Source organism: Heliangelus exortis, chromosome 8 (assembly GCF_036169615.1).
Source record: "Heliangelus exortis chromosome 8, bHelExo1.hap1, whole genome shotgun sequence".
Lineage (NCBI taxonomy): Eukaryota > Metazoa > Chordata > Aves > Apodiformes > Trochilidae > Heliangelus > Heliangelus exortis.
The window spans coordinates 26,337,789-26,353,146 of NC_092429.1; the positions used below are offsets into that span (position 1 = coordinate 26,337,789).

The 15,358-nt window shown below is 52.8% G+C and overlaps 1 protein-coding gene across 1 annotated transcript in view; it reads left to right on the forward strand.

Moving 5' to 3' along the window:
• Positions 1-2,496: 2,496 nt before the first annotated feature.
• PAPPA2 (pappalysin 2) overlaps positions 2,497-15,358 on the forward strand; it is an 86,930-nt gene continuing 74,068 nt past the window's right edge. The window contains exons 1-2 of the mRNA XM_071751151.1: positions 2,497-3,246; positions 8,033-9,095. Of these exons, the coding sequence (XP_071607252.1) occupies positions 2,787-3,246; positions 8,033-9,095 (1,523 nt within the window). The 5' untranslated portion in view covers positions 2,497-2,786. The remainder of the gene's footprint in view (positions 3,247-8,032; positions 9,096-15,358) is intronic.

Genomic DNA, 15,358 nt, shown 5'->3' on the forward strand with positions numbered 1-15,358 from the left:
AGGAATATCCAGCCAAACCTGCCCTCTCTCACCTCTCTGCCCTCTTCCTGCCTCTCATTCAGCATCTTTCATCTTACTGCTGAGAATCAGCAGATTTGAACTGTGGCTGGACCCTGCCCAGGCTGAGCATTCCTATCCAGATACTGCAGGCAGGGATCCTGTGAAGATGCAGTTGGATTCCGTGGCTTTGAGTTGGGACCTCTAACAGATGCCTTCCTCTCTTCCCCAAGAGACAGAAAGCACTCTAAGGGTGCATTGCCACCCCTCTGACATCTTTGAGTCCTTTGCCTTATCCCTGGGACCAGTCTTGGCTTTACACGTGGCAAAATCATCCCATTGGTCAAGTTAACTCCCCCTTTTTGGAAAAGCAAAGGAAATAGCAGAGATTTATCCTATAACCTGCAGTGCTGCTGGGGATGAGAAGTGCATCCTGACATCTCTGCTCTCCAGAGTCTGTCCTATGATGCCCTCCTGGTCCAGCCCTTCTCGTCCCCTCCTCCAGGCCCCACCTTGGCAGCAGCTCTGTGTGGATAGAGAAATCTCACTGGAGCCAGGGCAGGGTAATGATTCCTGCACTTGGCTGCCTGCTTGCACCATTCTTTAAATTTGGCCAGGTTCAGGCTGCAGCAGGGAGAGCCAGGGGCTTGGCATGGTGGGAAGCCTTCCACCAAGATGACTCTTGCTCATCTTCCCTCAAAAAAGGGAGGTCCTTGGTGGGCTTTCACTTCTCCTTTGCAGCTCCAGCCATGTACCAGCACAACAGAGAGCAGAGCTATTTATTCATGGGTGTGATTTTGTAGAGAGAGCACCCTAGCCCAGAGCCTATATATAGAGGCCTCACTTGGGTGCATTTTTGGAAGGTTTTATTGCTTTGGTGCTGGATTCATCCCAACCAGGCTGTTCCCCAGGGCAGCAGCACTGCTGAGCCCCTCAGATGCTGCTGAGGGTCCTCTGGTCCTACTTCTTTGGTATATCCCTGGTTAAGGCAGGGTGCTGTGTGGCAAGATGGTTAATAAACATTTAATAAGGCCACCACTATCCCAAATAAGCCCTCCTGTGGGATTCTGTCTTATCAGGCCCTTGTAGACAGGGCTATCAGGAGCTTGTTTTGTGTGTATTTGAATGAATACACACTATAAGCAAGGCTGACACTGGCCCCAGGACAGAGCTCTTGCTGGGACACCTCCCCAGTGCCAAGGGCCAAGCTGGGATATTTCTGTATCCCTGCCACTGGCAGATGGGCACCAGGCCGGTGCCTTTGGGTGCAGGCAGAAGAGCTGCAAACCTCTTCTCACCACCACCCCTGGAGCCACAGCCCCTGGTGTTGTGCTTGGATGTGGTTCACACCTCAAAGGGAGCTCCTTGAACTCCTCTGCAGGCTCTGCCTGGCCTTGTTCGCCCTCTCTCCATGTCCTCCCTTCCTCTCCAAGCACCTCCAGCCCAGCCTCACCATGTCCTTATCTCTCTACATGCTTACACCTATTTTCCTCCTTCCTGGGGGGGATCAGCAAAGCACAGTCCTTACCCCTCCTAACCCTCCGTTTTGGTTTTTTTTTTCACCTCTATTTTTTTCTATCTCCCCCTACTAAAGCATCAGCCCCACCCCTCTCTTCCCATCACTCTCCCACCTTGAGGAGACAAAACAAACCCCACCCCAGCCACTCGCAATTCAGCTCCTGCTGTTTGTATTTCAGTCCCTTCCCTCCTGCCTCCCTGGTTTGAAAGCCAGTACCCTGGAAGGGGCCTCCCAGTTTTCGCTGGCAACCCTGATTCAGACTGACCGCCACAGATAGTGTTTGAGAGTGAAAAAAAAATTAAATATATATATATATAAGATAATAATACTGGGAAAATTTAAAAAAAAATAAAAATCTCTGTGCTAAAGTTATCCCAGTGTCCCACACCACGTGCTGGTGCGACGGCATCTCAGGAGCCAAGAGGGAACTTTAGGGATTTATTTTCTCACCCGTATGTTCCGAACGCTGTCGGCAGCTGTCCTGCGGCCCGGACCCTCCAGGAGGGGGCGGGAATCTCCCGCTGCTGCCCTTTCCCTTGGTGTATCCATGGGGGGAGCGGCTGGGGTGGGTTGGTTTAATTTTTCGCTTTTGGACGTGGCTTTCCCTCTCGCCCAGATCCAGAGCCTAAAACCCACCTTTCCGCATGTTCCGAACAGATGGGATAGTTGTTCGGGGATGGGGAAAAAAAAAAAAATTTCAAAAGAGAGAAAAAGCAGCAAAATCTCTCGCCCCGGGGGCGGGGAGGGAGATGCGGAGGTGACCAAACGCTTCTTAGTGCGTTGGGTCCCCTCCGCGTCCCCTCCCCGCCAGCATCCTGGGCGGAGGGAAGGGAGGGTGATGCTCCGCTCGGGGTTTATTAGATTGGCCATAATAATTTTTACATATGGCACCCCCCCTCTCCCCCCTGCACACCCCTCCTCGTGGAGGGAGGGGGGAAGCGGAGCGCCTCGGGGTTTTATAGATAAGGGCGCCTAACGCATCCCCCGCTCCCGCAGGCAGAGTCGGGCAGCGCCGAGAGAAGCGTGTCCCGGGAACCCCCGGCAGAAGGGGGGTCCCCGCCGTGCTCTCACCCTCCTCCTCTTCCTCTCCCTCTTCCTCCCGCAGGAGCAGAGGGGAAGAAAAAGGTGCCGGGGAAAAGTTGGGGGCAACGGCTGCGGCGGAGGCCGGGGGAGGGTGCCCCGGTGCTGCTCCCCGCCTCCCCCCTGAGCATCCCCCTTCCACCGGGGATCACCCCTTACGCCCCGTCCCTCCTTCTTGTCCCCAAGAAGGATGCTGCGTGGCGGTCCCCCCCGGGCCGCACTGCTGCTGCTGCTGCTGCTGGCGGGGCTCAGCTCGGCCCGCGGGGACCCCGGCCCCCCCGCCCCCCCGCCGTTCTCTGCTTGCGGAATGGAGGCACCGACCCGCCGCACCCCTCCCTCCCCGCATCATCCCTACGGGTTGTACCCTCAGGGTGCCGGGGTGCTGGGAGCTGCGGCTCCCCGGGGGCGGAGGGCGCGGGGAGCCGGGGGAGGTGGAGAGGAACCGGAGGGAGAGGCGGATGGCGGGGGTGTGCGAAGGGAGAAGCTGGCGGGCCGGGAGCCGCAGGTGCTGCCTGCCCTGTACTTTTCCGGTGGCCGGGAACAGCTGGGGGGGCGGCCCGGAGCGCTGCCCCCTATCCCGCGGCGAGAATTCACCTTGGAGCTGTGGGTCAAGGCGGAGGGTGGTCAGAGCAACCCGGCTATCATCGCAGGTAGGCAAGGAGGAATGGACCCCCCACCCCTTCCCAACCCTAACCCTAGCTTCTTCGCTGTGGCAGGTGTTACACCCCCCTCCCACCCGAAATATTCCTCCTTCCCTTGAGACAAACCCTAAGACACCTCCTCTCCTCTCTTTGCCCCCAGTCCCGTCCTTCCATCCCGTCCCTCCCCCCCGGCTTGGCTAGCGTCTCCTTCTCCTCCCACCTGGAACTCAAAAGTCTTTTTGGGGAGCACACTTCCCCTCCCTTGCCTTTATTCCTTTTTCCCCGGGGGCTTTCCGGGGCTACCCACCCGCCCTGCTCGGGTTGCGGGTGGGTGCCCGGGGCGGTGGCCGCACGGTGGCAGCCGCGCCGCACGCAGAGCCCCAGGACCCCCATGGGCTCCCTGTCCCGGCCCCTGCAACCCCCAGCCTGGCTCCCTGCCCCGAGGGCTCTGCAGAGAGGCCTGGGCTGGGGGCAGAGGAGGAGGAGGAGGGGCAGAAAGTTTTTCTACACCGACGCTTCAGCCCACTAGCTGCGAAACAGTGATGGAGAGGCTGGGGAGGCAGAGGGGACCTGAGCAGGGGCACGGGGACGGGCAGATGTCACCTCCTGCAGCCCTGCTTCGTGTGTTTGAGGGCACACCTCGAAACTTGGGTTCAGTGTTGGGCCCTTTTCTACAATAAGGACATTGAGGGGCTGGGGGGTGTCCAGAGAAGGGCAACTGAGCTGAGGAAGGGTCTGGAGCACAAGTCTTAGGAGGAGCAGCTGAGAGAGCTGGGAGTGTTCAGCCTGGAGAAAAGGAGGCTGAGGGGCGAGCTTTTAGCTCTCTACAACTCCTGAAAGGAGGTTGGAGTGAGGGAGGGTGTTGGTCTTTTCTCCCAAGTAACAAGCAGAGGAAATGGCCTCAGGTTGTGCCAGGGGAGATTTAGATTGGACATGAGAAACAATTTCTTCACCCAAAGGGTTACAGGCCCTGGCACAGGCTGCCCAGGGCAGTGGTGGAGTCACCATCCCTGAAGGGATTTAAAAGCTGTGCAGATGTGGTGTTGAGACACAAGCTTTAGTGGTGGCCTTGGCAGTTCTGGGTTAATAGTTGGGTGTGATGAACTGCTGCTGTGTTTCTGGAGGAGCTGCTGGCTGGGGAAACCCTCTCTATCCTAACTCACCCTCCACTTTCAGTCCACTTGTACCCCTCTCCACCTCTCTCACCTGGCCTGCAAGTTTTGGGTTTTACTTTCCTAGCTAACCCAGTGGGTATTTTATTTTTGGTTTGGATTGCTTTTAAGTTTTTGTCTTTTTTGAATTTCCTTGCAGAGGGTGGGACTGTTGTTAGCAGTGAGAGAGCAGCCTGTGAGCCCTGGCACTCTGGTAACATCCCTTGGCCTCTCTGCTCCAAGGGTTTGAGTCAGCCCCCGGCACCTCCGGCTCTGAGTCACTGTCCTCTTCCCACCTTCTCCCTGCTGCTGGAATGATGGGGCCCAGTGCGGGTGGCCAAGGGGAGAACAGGCCAGTTTCATGGCAGCAGGTGATGGGGGCAGCTGCCAGCCCTTTGGCAGGTGCTGGGTTTGCCTCTGATCTCCTGCTCCTGCCTTATTGGTAGAGAAGGGACCAAGCTGTGAGGTTGCCTGACGTTGTGGAGGAGCTGGAGATGCTCCAGGTGACTGTGCAGGAGGGAAGGCACCTCCCAGCATCCTTGCCTGGGAAATATAGCCAGGCTGAGCAGCTCTGTTTGGGAAAAGCAAGCTGTCCTTTTCGCTGGTGGGGTTGCTGCCTTCTGGAAGCTCAGGAGTTAGGGTTTTGTACCCACAGATGCCACTTTTGTCCTAAAGAAACCCCCCACCCTGAATGGGGCTGTTTGTCTCTTAGCCCCTCTTGCATGGGGGTATTTCTGCTGGTGTTTAACCCCAGCACCCTGCCATGGCCACCGAATGGGAAGGACATGGTAGTCCCTCCTCAACATCCTTCTTATTTGGGGCAGCAGATGAGAGCCCTTTGATGCAATGCCATTTCTTTTTCTGCCCTCTTTTGCCTCCCTTCTGTTCTGCTCTGCTTCTGGCAAACTCCAGGAGGATTTCACCCAGTGTTGGGATGAGGTTAGTTTTGACTCAGACCAGAGATGGTTTTGTTGGGTCAGAAGATCCCTCACCAGAGGCAGTCCCAGATTTGTGCTGTGTCTAAGCATAGGTGTTCCCCTCAGTTTCCTGAGTTGCTTCACTACTTCTCACCTCTCAGGTGACCACCCCGGATGATCTTAGAGCTCCAGACCTATTTCAAGAATTGTAGCAGCTAATACCACTTCGGAATCTCGAATCTGGAATCTTAAAGCATGGCTGAACTATCCATATCCAAAGCTCCTGGCCTGGCAGGAAGAGGTCATGCTTGGTGTGTGGTTCTTAGCAAGCAGCAGACTTCATCTCCTCAGAGGCTTTTTCTCCATCAGGCAATCAGGCACCTGTCCTGGCAGACAGTTTCCTTTCAATCTTTTTTTTTTTTTTTTTTTTTTTTTTTGGTGTTGCCAATGACTCTTTAAGCCCCAAATTTATCACCCCAAGTGCTAGTGGACAGCACGAAGCAAATTCAAGCTCCCTTTTCCCACCTGGCTGTGGGATGTCAAGCATGTTCCAGGGCTGCCACTTCAATGGAGGTGACATCCTCAGCCATGCCTAGGAAGCCCCAGCTTCTCTCTTAGTGGGTTTCCAGTCACTGTTGTAGCACTGCTTTGCACCTCTTTGATGAATTATCCAGCCTTGTTTTTTAGGCTTGCTCAAGGTTGTTTTGGCCAGTTTTGAACTTGTCAGGAATTTCCAGGCTTGGCTCAAGCATGGGTTTGTGAGGGTGTTAGCTCACACCCCAGAGGCTGTTCCACCCGTGACACTGTTTACTTCAGTTTTGCCTCAGTGTTTAATCAAGTTTTGGATTTTAAACCATTCCAAGGTAAAATGAATGATTTTTCCTAAGAGAGGAGGTAACAGGCCTTGTCTACTCAACCCCAGTGGAGACCAAATACTAGAAGATGGCTTTTGAGCATGCACCTTCCATGCATACCCAGACCTAGAGTGCTTATAAGCTTTGTCTTCTCCTGGCTGCAAGGATCCTTGCCTGTCTCCTGCTATTTGGCTTCTCCCCATCTCATCTTTCCCCATTTTTCCAGCTTCCCTTTCACAATCCAGCAGAAAACAAGAGCTGGACAAAGCCCATCCACCTCCCGAGGCTTCGTGCTGCCCTTATAGTGAGCAGTGGTTATGACTGTGGGATGGCCAAGAGGCCACCATGTTGCAGCGAGCCTTCTCTCAGGGACTCGGTTCTTCTCTGGGGGTCTCTCAGCATCCCTCTCCTCAGGCATCTTCATCTCTTGACTGCTTCTTCTTCTGACTGATCCTGCTTCTGGGAGCATGCCTTTTATCTTGCCCTTCTGCCCCGCCCATTTCCGGCTGGGGCAGGCCCTAATTAGTGGGCACACCTGGGCCTAAGCTCCCAGTTCATTATCAGCGACACCTGAGGACTTGTGGTCTTCTCTACACCACCATCCATTTCCTTCTCTGTGAAAGAGATGGATGGAGGGGTCCTGCTTCCTGGGGTGCAGCAAGGTTTAATGTCACCTTTGCCAGCCACGTCTGGGAGGGCTGGTTGGGCTGATGTGGTGTCATGGTTACCTGGCTTCAGTCACAACCTTGGGATGAAGGTTCTGCTCCTCCTGGAGTTCCTGCTCCTCTACACCTGTGCTGTCCTCTTTGAAATCAGGTACAGTTTCCCCGGAGTGTCACACTGAGCACCCTAAGGCAAGTGAGGCCATGGGACAGGGCAGCAGTTTTGGGCTGTGATGCTTTGGCACTGTGGAGATGGGCAAGTGACGTGTGTGATGGGGCCAGCAGCAGAACCTGTGCAGTGGTTCTGACGTAGGGAAAACCAGGCTGGAGCATAAGAAACATCACAGCAGGAACATAAAAAAGGACTCTGGAGAGGGCAACAGGTTTTAGCAGCATTGGGGCACCACTGCATCTGAAAGTGATTTGTTGGGGAGATGTCACTTGTAGATCTCAAAGTGTGAGATCTACACTTGCCTCACCTGATTTTCCCAAGAGCTGGGGTGTTTTAGGAGCCCAGAAGGATTTCTTTCAAGCAGTGAAATATTTAAGTGCCATGTGGCCACTGATTCCCAAGGGCCTTGAGCTTCTGGTTTTCCATAGTGGCCACACAGAGGCCTGAGCTTCAGGGAAAATCAACAAAGGTCCAGGTTTTGACAAGTCTGAAACACAGGTTTGCTACATGCTCGGGTGCACAGGGAGAGGCTGAGCCCAGAGATCTTCCTGGGGATGGATCTGTGCTTGGGAAAACCTCAGGGGCTGAGAGCTTCCCTCTCCTGCCCTTGCCAGCCTGTGCTGGATGCACATCTGGGAGGGAAACTGGAGCACAAAGGTGAGCTGTAAATCTGGCTGGAAGCAGCCCCTGGAGGAGGCTGGTTTGCTTTGAGTTGCTGTTCTCTAATTTTTAAAAGCTTTCGCCTGCAGATAAAAAGCTCAAGCCCCAAATGCCATCCCCCAAGACTGCTGCTGTGGAGAGCAGCTGAGAAACACTTTGCTCTTTGACCTCTCCTCCTGTCCATGTTTTTCCTCCCTTCTCCATCCCTCCTCTTCAGCTCTGCTGTCCCTCCTGGCTATTCCACTTACTCATCCAAATGAATTTGGACGTGGGATGGGTGCCCCCCGTCCTCATTGCCCAGAAGAGATACTCTCTGGTCCTCACCAACTCTCCTCTCTCTCTGTCCCTGTCCCCATCCGCATCTCTGTCCCTGCTGCAGGTGTCTTTGACAACTGCTCACACACGGCCAGTGACAAGGGCTGGGCACTGGGTATCCGTGCCCTGCAGCTGGGTGGCAAGAAGGACGCCCACTTCTTCTTCTCCCTCCGCACCGACCGGGCAACTGCCTCCACCGAGGTGACATCCCACCACCGCTACCACCCCGAGACATGGACCCACCTGGCCGTCACCTACGACGGGCTGTGGATGTCCCTCTACGTGGACGGGGCACGGGTGGGCCGGGCCAGAGTGCAGAAGGGACCCTTGCACAGCACCTTCATGGCCTCCTGCCGCACGCTGCTGCTGGGAGGGGATGCTTGGGGGACCGACCACGCTTTCCGGGGACACCTGGCTGGGCTGGCCTTGTGGCAGAGAGCCCTGTCCCAATCCCACCTTCAGCGTCACTTCCTGGGAAGGGTGTCAGGGGGAACGGTGGGGCTGCTCCTGGCCGCCGATTTCGCTGCCCCGGAGGAGTCCTGGGTACCGTTTCGGGAGGGAGCCTTTCCTCAGCAGCGGCTGCTGCCGTCCCCACCGCCCCCTGTCCTGCGGCCGCTGGGACCCCCTCTCTGTGGGCAGACGGCCTGCGATAACGTGGAGCTGGTCTCCCACTACAACCTGCACTGGCCCCTGCGGAGCGGGAAGGTGGTGAGGTACCGGGTGGTCAACCTGGCGGAGGACAGCGGTGGGCAGCCTGTGGTCAGCTGGGAGCAGGTCTGGAGGCAGCACCGGGCCCTGATCGAAGCTTTCCGGCCTCACAACATCTCCTGGCAGCTCAGCCTCCTGGAGGTCCACAACTCTTCCCTCCGCCACCGCGCTGTCCTCTTGGGCTGCGAGCCCAGCAAGGTGGGCAACGAGCGCTGTGATCCCGAGTGTGAGCACCCCCTGACTGGATATGATGGCGGGGACTGCCGCCGGCCCAGCCGCTGCTTCTCCTGGAAACGCCGTGATGGGGTCTGCCACATGGAGTGCAACAACATGTTGGATGACTTTGATGACGGTGACTGCTGTGACCCACGGGCTACTGATGTGGCCAGGACCTGCTTTGACCCCGATTCTCCCCTGCGGTAGGTGCTGGGGATTTAATGGAGGGGGATGGTCAAGGGGATGGGGTGCAACTTCATCCCAGAGTCTGCTCTGCATCTGGGTGCTTCTGCTGACTGGCTTTTTGTTGTGGAGGGAGGTTTTCCAGCAGGGATGGGTGACCTGTGCCACTAAGGGCAAGTAAATCCTCTGGTGTAGGATGGGACTCAATTTTGATCACCCATCATTGTTCCCCCCCCCGACCCCAAGGAAAGCATTAATACAAGGTGATGAGAACTCTCACTCCAGAGAGATTTCCAGTGCTGCCAATCTCCAGCAATGTGCCAAGTGGGACCATGGACATCCTGGGATGGCCAGAGCAGCTCTTTGGAAAGGGTGCAGCACCCCTCGTGCAGGATGCTGCAGGGGGGATCACTGCCACTTTCCAGGAAGAGTCTAAAACCTGTTGTCTTAAGTTGTATCCCAAATGCCTTTGCCTGAATGTTGGGGTGGGAAGGGGGAAGCAGTGGTGCTAGGTGTGAATGGTGGGATTTGGAGAGGTTGGGTTGGTATGTGTGAGCTTCCTGAATCCCATCCCAGGGAGTGATGCCTATGGGGAGATGCCCTTGGCTGGGCAGGGGTGAGGACTGATCAAACCCTTCAACCTTTGTGAGCAAATCCCAAATTTGGCCCCAGATATCTGTTGGGAAGCAAGTCACAAATTTGGACTCAAAATCATTTGTGAAACCCACGTTGCCCTGTGGAGCATCAATGCATGTGTGGTGTTAGGGGACCCTGGCTGGGTCTCCCCTGGGTCCTTTGGAGGCAGCATCTGGGATGGGATGGAGAGGGTGACTCCCCACTGCATGATGAGGGACCCCATGGTGGCAGGGACAGTGGCCTCAACATGCAGTTGGTGGCTTGTGCGCTCCTGTCCTCCTCCTCCCTGTGAAGCCTCTGAAATACCAGCAGTCCCATTGATGGCTTCCAGTGCTCGGGGCTCTGCCATTTGTTCTTTCTGGCCAGAGACAGAGAAGGGGAAAAAACCCTCATGTGTTTCCCCTTTTTTGTTTAGTTTTTTTTTTGTTGTTTTTTGCTTTGTTTATTTGTTTGTGTTTTGTTTGGTTTGCTGTTTCTATCTTGGAGTCAGAGAAAATTCCTCAGTCCTTGCTGCTGGCTCCTGCCAATGGTCAGAGGTGCCCATCAGAACAGGAGCAGTTCAATGGGGATGGCAGCATCTGAGGAGAAAAGCTTCAAGGGAAGGTTTTCAAGGGAGGGGCCACTTTGCCCCTTTAATCTTCTTTCAGAGAAGGCCACAAATGGGATCAGGGGTTTGGAGACAAGCTGAGAAAATCAGGCTTGTTCACCCTGGAGAAGAGAAGGTTCCAGGGAGACCTCAGAGCATTTTCCAGTACCTGAAAGAGGCCATGGGAAAGCTGGGGAGGGCTTTTTACAGGGGCATGGAGTAACAGGACAAGGGGAATGCTTTCCAGCTGGAAGAGGGCTGATTTCACTTAGACGTAAGAAAGAAATTCTCCACAATGAGGGTGCTGAGACACTGCCCAGCTTGCCCAAAGAAGCTGTGGCTGCCCCATCCCTGGCAGTGCTCAAGTCTATGTTGGATGGGGCTTGGAGTAAGCTGGTCTACAGGGAGGTGTCCCTGGCCATGGCAGGGGGGCTGGAAGCAGATGATCTACAAGGTTCTTTCGAACCCAAACCAGTCTGTGTGTCTACAAATAAATCCACCTCTGCTGCCTGCACTGTGGCTCTCCTGTCTGTATGGTGACTCCCCACTCATGGTGGCCATAACCATTGGATCTCACTCAGCCTCTGCTTCAGTCCTTGCCCTCTTTGTGTGAAAGAAAACAGAAATTTCTGAAAACAGAAATGTTTTCATCCTCAGACAAGAAGGTCTCCACCTTAAATTAAAAAAGGACAAATTTTTGCTGGTATGAATCAGGGCTTCCATTTGTCAGGATTTTCCCTTGAAAGTTGGGAAAGAAAAGAAAGGAAAAGAAAAGAAGAACAAAAAAACACACCTTGCCTCTGTGGAAAAGGAACGGAATAATGGGAACACTAGGGAAACAACAAATCTTTGGCCAGCCTTGTTGGCCTGTGCAGATGGCAAGATTGATTGTAGGCTAAACTCTGAGAAAATGCAATCTGGAGTGCTCAGCATTTGGGAAATGTGGGGGCATGAGTTGAATCCTGCTGCTGCTGAGCTCTCCTGAGCTGCCCTGGGCTGGCTGCTTCAGAGGTGCTGCTGGACACCCACCCTCCTTGGGTTCTTCCCTGCTGAGGGGGACCCTGACTCCTCAGGAATATAGATGTTTGTGGGAAAACCACTGGCAAACTGGTAGCATGGGTTTGGGGAAAACCAAAGAAAGCTTGAGGTCACCCAAGGGCATGGATGAATCCCAGGATACACAAGCAGAAGACCTCAGCCCAAGGGGTTTTGTTCAGCAGAGCCCCTGCTGAATGAGTCCCTTTGGGTTTGCTCCTAAGGAATTATACTCAAATGAATTTTTTGGGGGGAGTGGGGCAGCTGGGGAACTTACAGAAGGATTTTTAGGGTGGAAACCAAACCAGGAGAAATAAAGGGAAATAACATTTAACAAACTGGAGACAAGTGGCATGAGAGGATCCAAAAGCATTGATGGTTGCTGCTCCACTGGTATGCTTGTGCTCTTTCACATCTGCTGAAGAACCACATGCCAGAGCCCAGGAGGGTCTTTGGGAGAGCTGCAGAAGAGGGAAAACTCTAAATCTCCTTTCCAGTCCAGGTGTCAAGGCAAAAAATCTTGGGATGTTTTTTCCCTGGAGTAAACCATTTCTGTTGTATTTCATTTCAAGGCTTTCCCAAAGCATGGTTTGGATGCAAAGGTTTCTTAGGAAGGCCAAAAATAACCCAAATGAGAAAGTCAATGTAAGACATTGAACAATTTCTTACTAGCATTGTAAGAATGTAAGATTCAGCCCCTTTCAGTGAAGGACCTCAATACCTTGTCTTGACTTGCATGACCTTACACTTATGCAAAAAGCTTTTACCACCTAAGCAAGTCCCTTGTTTAAAATCTCTTTTCCTTGGGCTGCAGCACTGAGAAAGACAAATCAGAGGGAGAAGCTTTAGTTAGCTGGTATCTCTAGTGCTACTCTAGTGGACATCTCACTATACTTCCAGGGCCACACTTGGTGCTGGCATAGACTTCCACTTAACAGGGGGGATAAATGAGGTCTGAAAAGAATTACAAAGCTCAGGTTGGAAGTGACCCCACTGTAGTCAAATTAGAAGCTGCCCCCAGCTCTGGAGCAGAGGGAATGATGCTGAAATTGGCTGTGTTGCTATGAATAATGTCACAATGTCAGGCCACCTTGCTGAGTCCTTCCTCTGCCTTCTTTAGGGTCCAAGTCCAACCATGTTCTGAGCTAGCAGGGCTACCACTTGTATGTAAAACCCACTGGTGGGACCATGTGCTGGAGAGAGATTTAAATGAAAGCTGAGCACAAATATCCCTGGAAGGCACAATGCCAGGCACATCCCTGAAGATATCTAAAAGGCATTTGGTCCTTAAGGACATGGTTTAGTAGTTAGATTATGGTGTTGGTCAAAGATTGGACTGGATGATCTTGGAGGTCTCTTCCAACCTAAACATTCTGTGATTCTCTGTGATTCCAGAGCCAGAGGAAGCAAGCCAGGGACTTCTTCACCCTGACCCACTGCATGAAGAAGAAAGGGACAGGCAATAGCTGCCCTCTGTCATCCTTCACTCAATCTTCTCTTGATTCACAGTATTTTCCAGGAGCTGAGCAGTGCAATGCCAGGGGCTGAAGGAAAAACTGCCTTAATCTGCTGCAGACATGCATCTTCTTGCAGTGCCTGAGTGCTGCTGTAATTGGTGCTCCTGGAAGAAAGCAGCAACAGCTCATTAACAGCAATTAACACCCACTGAGGGTCCCCCTCGGGCAGTTCATGGATGAGAGTCTGGTGTGTGACACAGTTAATGGGACAAGGAAAACTGGAGGGGAGGCTGGGGAGCAAAGAGGAGAAGGGCTAAGTTGCTGGGCCTTTCATCTCCTCAGGACCCAAAGAAAGGGACAAAAAAAGGTGAAAGATGACTGTGTGTCTCTAAGGATGAGCTAAAGGCTCCCAGGTATTCCCTACCACTTGACAGCCCATTCTCAGGAGATGTTCAACTGGTTGAACAGTTATAGCATAAAAGCCCATTCTCAGCACATTCTCAGGAGATGTTCAACTGGTTGAACAGTTATAGCATAAAAGCTGTGAAATTGAGAGCTAATGAGGCAAGGATGGCATCTAGGGGCAGCTGACCTGTCCCATTATTTATCTCATCCAGATGGTAAAATAACATTCAAATTACCTGCTCACTTCCCCCATATTTTTTTTTGGCTGCAGGAACCCTAAGCACATCTGTTTCAAAGTGAAGGTGGGTAGGCATGGGCAATGTTCTTTCAAAACTGTAAATCTTGGGATTTGAGGTCACCAACACTGTTGCAGAGCTTTGACTCAGCTGCAGGGGGTTGGTGTCTGCAGATACCTTCATTTGCTGCTTGCAAATGGGTCACTTGAAGGATGGATGGATGGATGGATGGATGGATGGATGGATGGATACATGGATGCATGGATGGATGGAGAGGGTGTTTTAACTGTTTAACTCACATGGAGTGGAAGTGAGTATTTGCTTGTCTGATGTTCCCACGAGGAAATGATGGTTAGGAAGTATTCCTTCTCCTTAGGAGTATTCCTTCTCAGGACCTGAGCTCTGGCTGCTTTTTTAAGCTTCCTCTGGCAAGGACTCCTGGGAGTCCTTCTGACCCATACCCAAATATTTCTCTGGTGTTGCCAAGGGACCAAGCCTCAAGTGCTGGATTCAGTTTTCGGGGCTTGTAAGTGGTGATGGGTGATGGCAAGAGGAGATGAGTGCTTTGGGGACCCCAAGGATGGTAGTGATGGTGGTTTCTGAGGGGCGTTTCTTCTCTTCTCTAGTGGACCTGTTTGTACTGGCAAGGTGCAGTAATAAACAAAGCTTTTTGCTGGAGCCTGATAATTGCATTTGAGCTCATAATAAAACCTTCTACTTTCCTTGTAGGAAAGCCCACAGTCTCTGACCTTCCCCATTGATTACTGATTTCAAAACCTGGGAAAGATAGAATGAAAACACATAGGTACAGACCCTTCTAGCAGGTGGGCAGGATATCTACCAAGCTGTTTGCTTGTGGTAGGACTTGGAGATATATCCATGTGAATGTGTCTCCAAGTGACTTAGCTTGTCCAGAACCCTAGCTTGGGGTTAAGGCCCCATATTTGTTTTTGCCCTTCTCAGATTACACTGGAGAGTATTTGGTGTGTTACTATCCCTTAGTAAGTGTCTGGTGCCAAAGGGGAGCCCAACAGAGGGGTTTTATCCTGGTAGGGAGGACTCAGGGTGGTGAAATAACTCATGCACTGGGGGCTTGATTGGTGTGACTTGATGGGCTCTATGCCACCAGGAAAATGCTCACTTTGCTGTCCCTATAAGAAATGTGTTGTTTGCAGTCTTCCTATTTCTTCCTGGCTCCTTGTTTGCTGCCAAGGCTGCTCCTTTCCTCCCATGTGATGTACTTGTCTGTCCTTAGGTCTTTCGTATCTCCTAAGCTTTATCACAAATGAAGCTAGGAGTTGGACGGACACCCTGACTTTGGGGGTTTTGTTCTTACTAAGGTGTGAGGTTATAAGCTCTCCAGGGTGGGCTGATGGAGGAAAGAATAACTGTGGTCTGTATCTTCAAATGAGGCCCACAGAAGGCCAGGAGTGGTGGAGGAGGGGATGATGTAGACTCCAGCATGGAGACATGTGCTCTAAGGTTCATGTCTAATTCAGCCCTTCTGATGTGGCATAAGGCCACAAGCAAGAGTTACCTTTCCAGGGAGGAGGTGGCACCAAGATGCATCTCTCCAAGGGACTCTACAAGGTCTTAGGGATACAGCAGGCTGGTCAGGGAAGTGATGGAATTGCCATCTCTGAAGGGTTGTAAAAGACCTAGAGATGTGGAACTGAGTGGCATGGTTTTGTGGTAGGCTTGGCAGTTCTGGATTAATAGTTGGACTTGATGGTCTTAAAGGTGTCTTCCAACCAAAGCAGTTCTGCAGATTCTTTAGCATTTATCAGGAGCAGAGGTCTCCATATCCTGTTGGGGCCAGAGATATATTTCAAGCCAGGGAGCAGAGGAGCAGGGCTAGAAGAAGAGCACAGAGGTATCCTGGTCCAAAGGAAGGCTTTGGCATTAGCTCTCCAGAGCAAGCTGCAGTG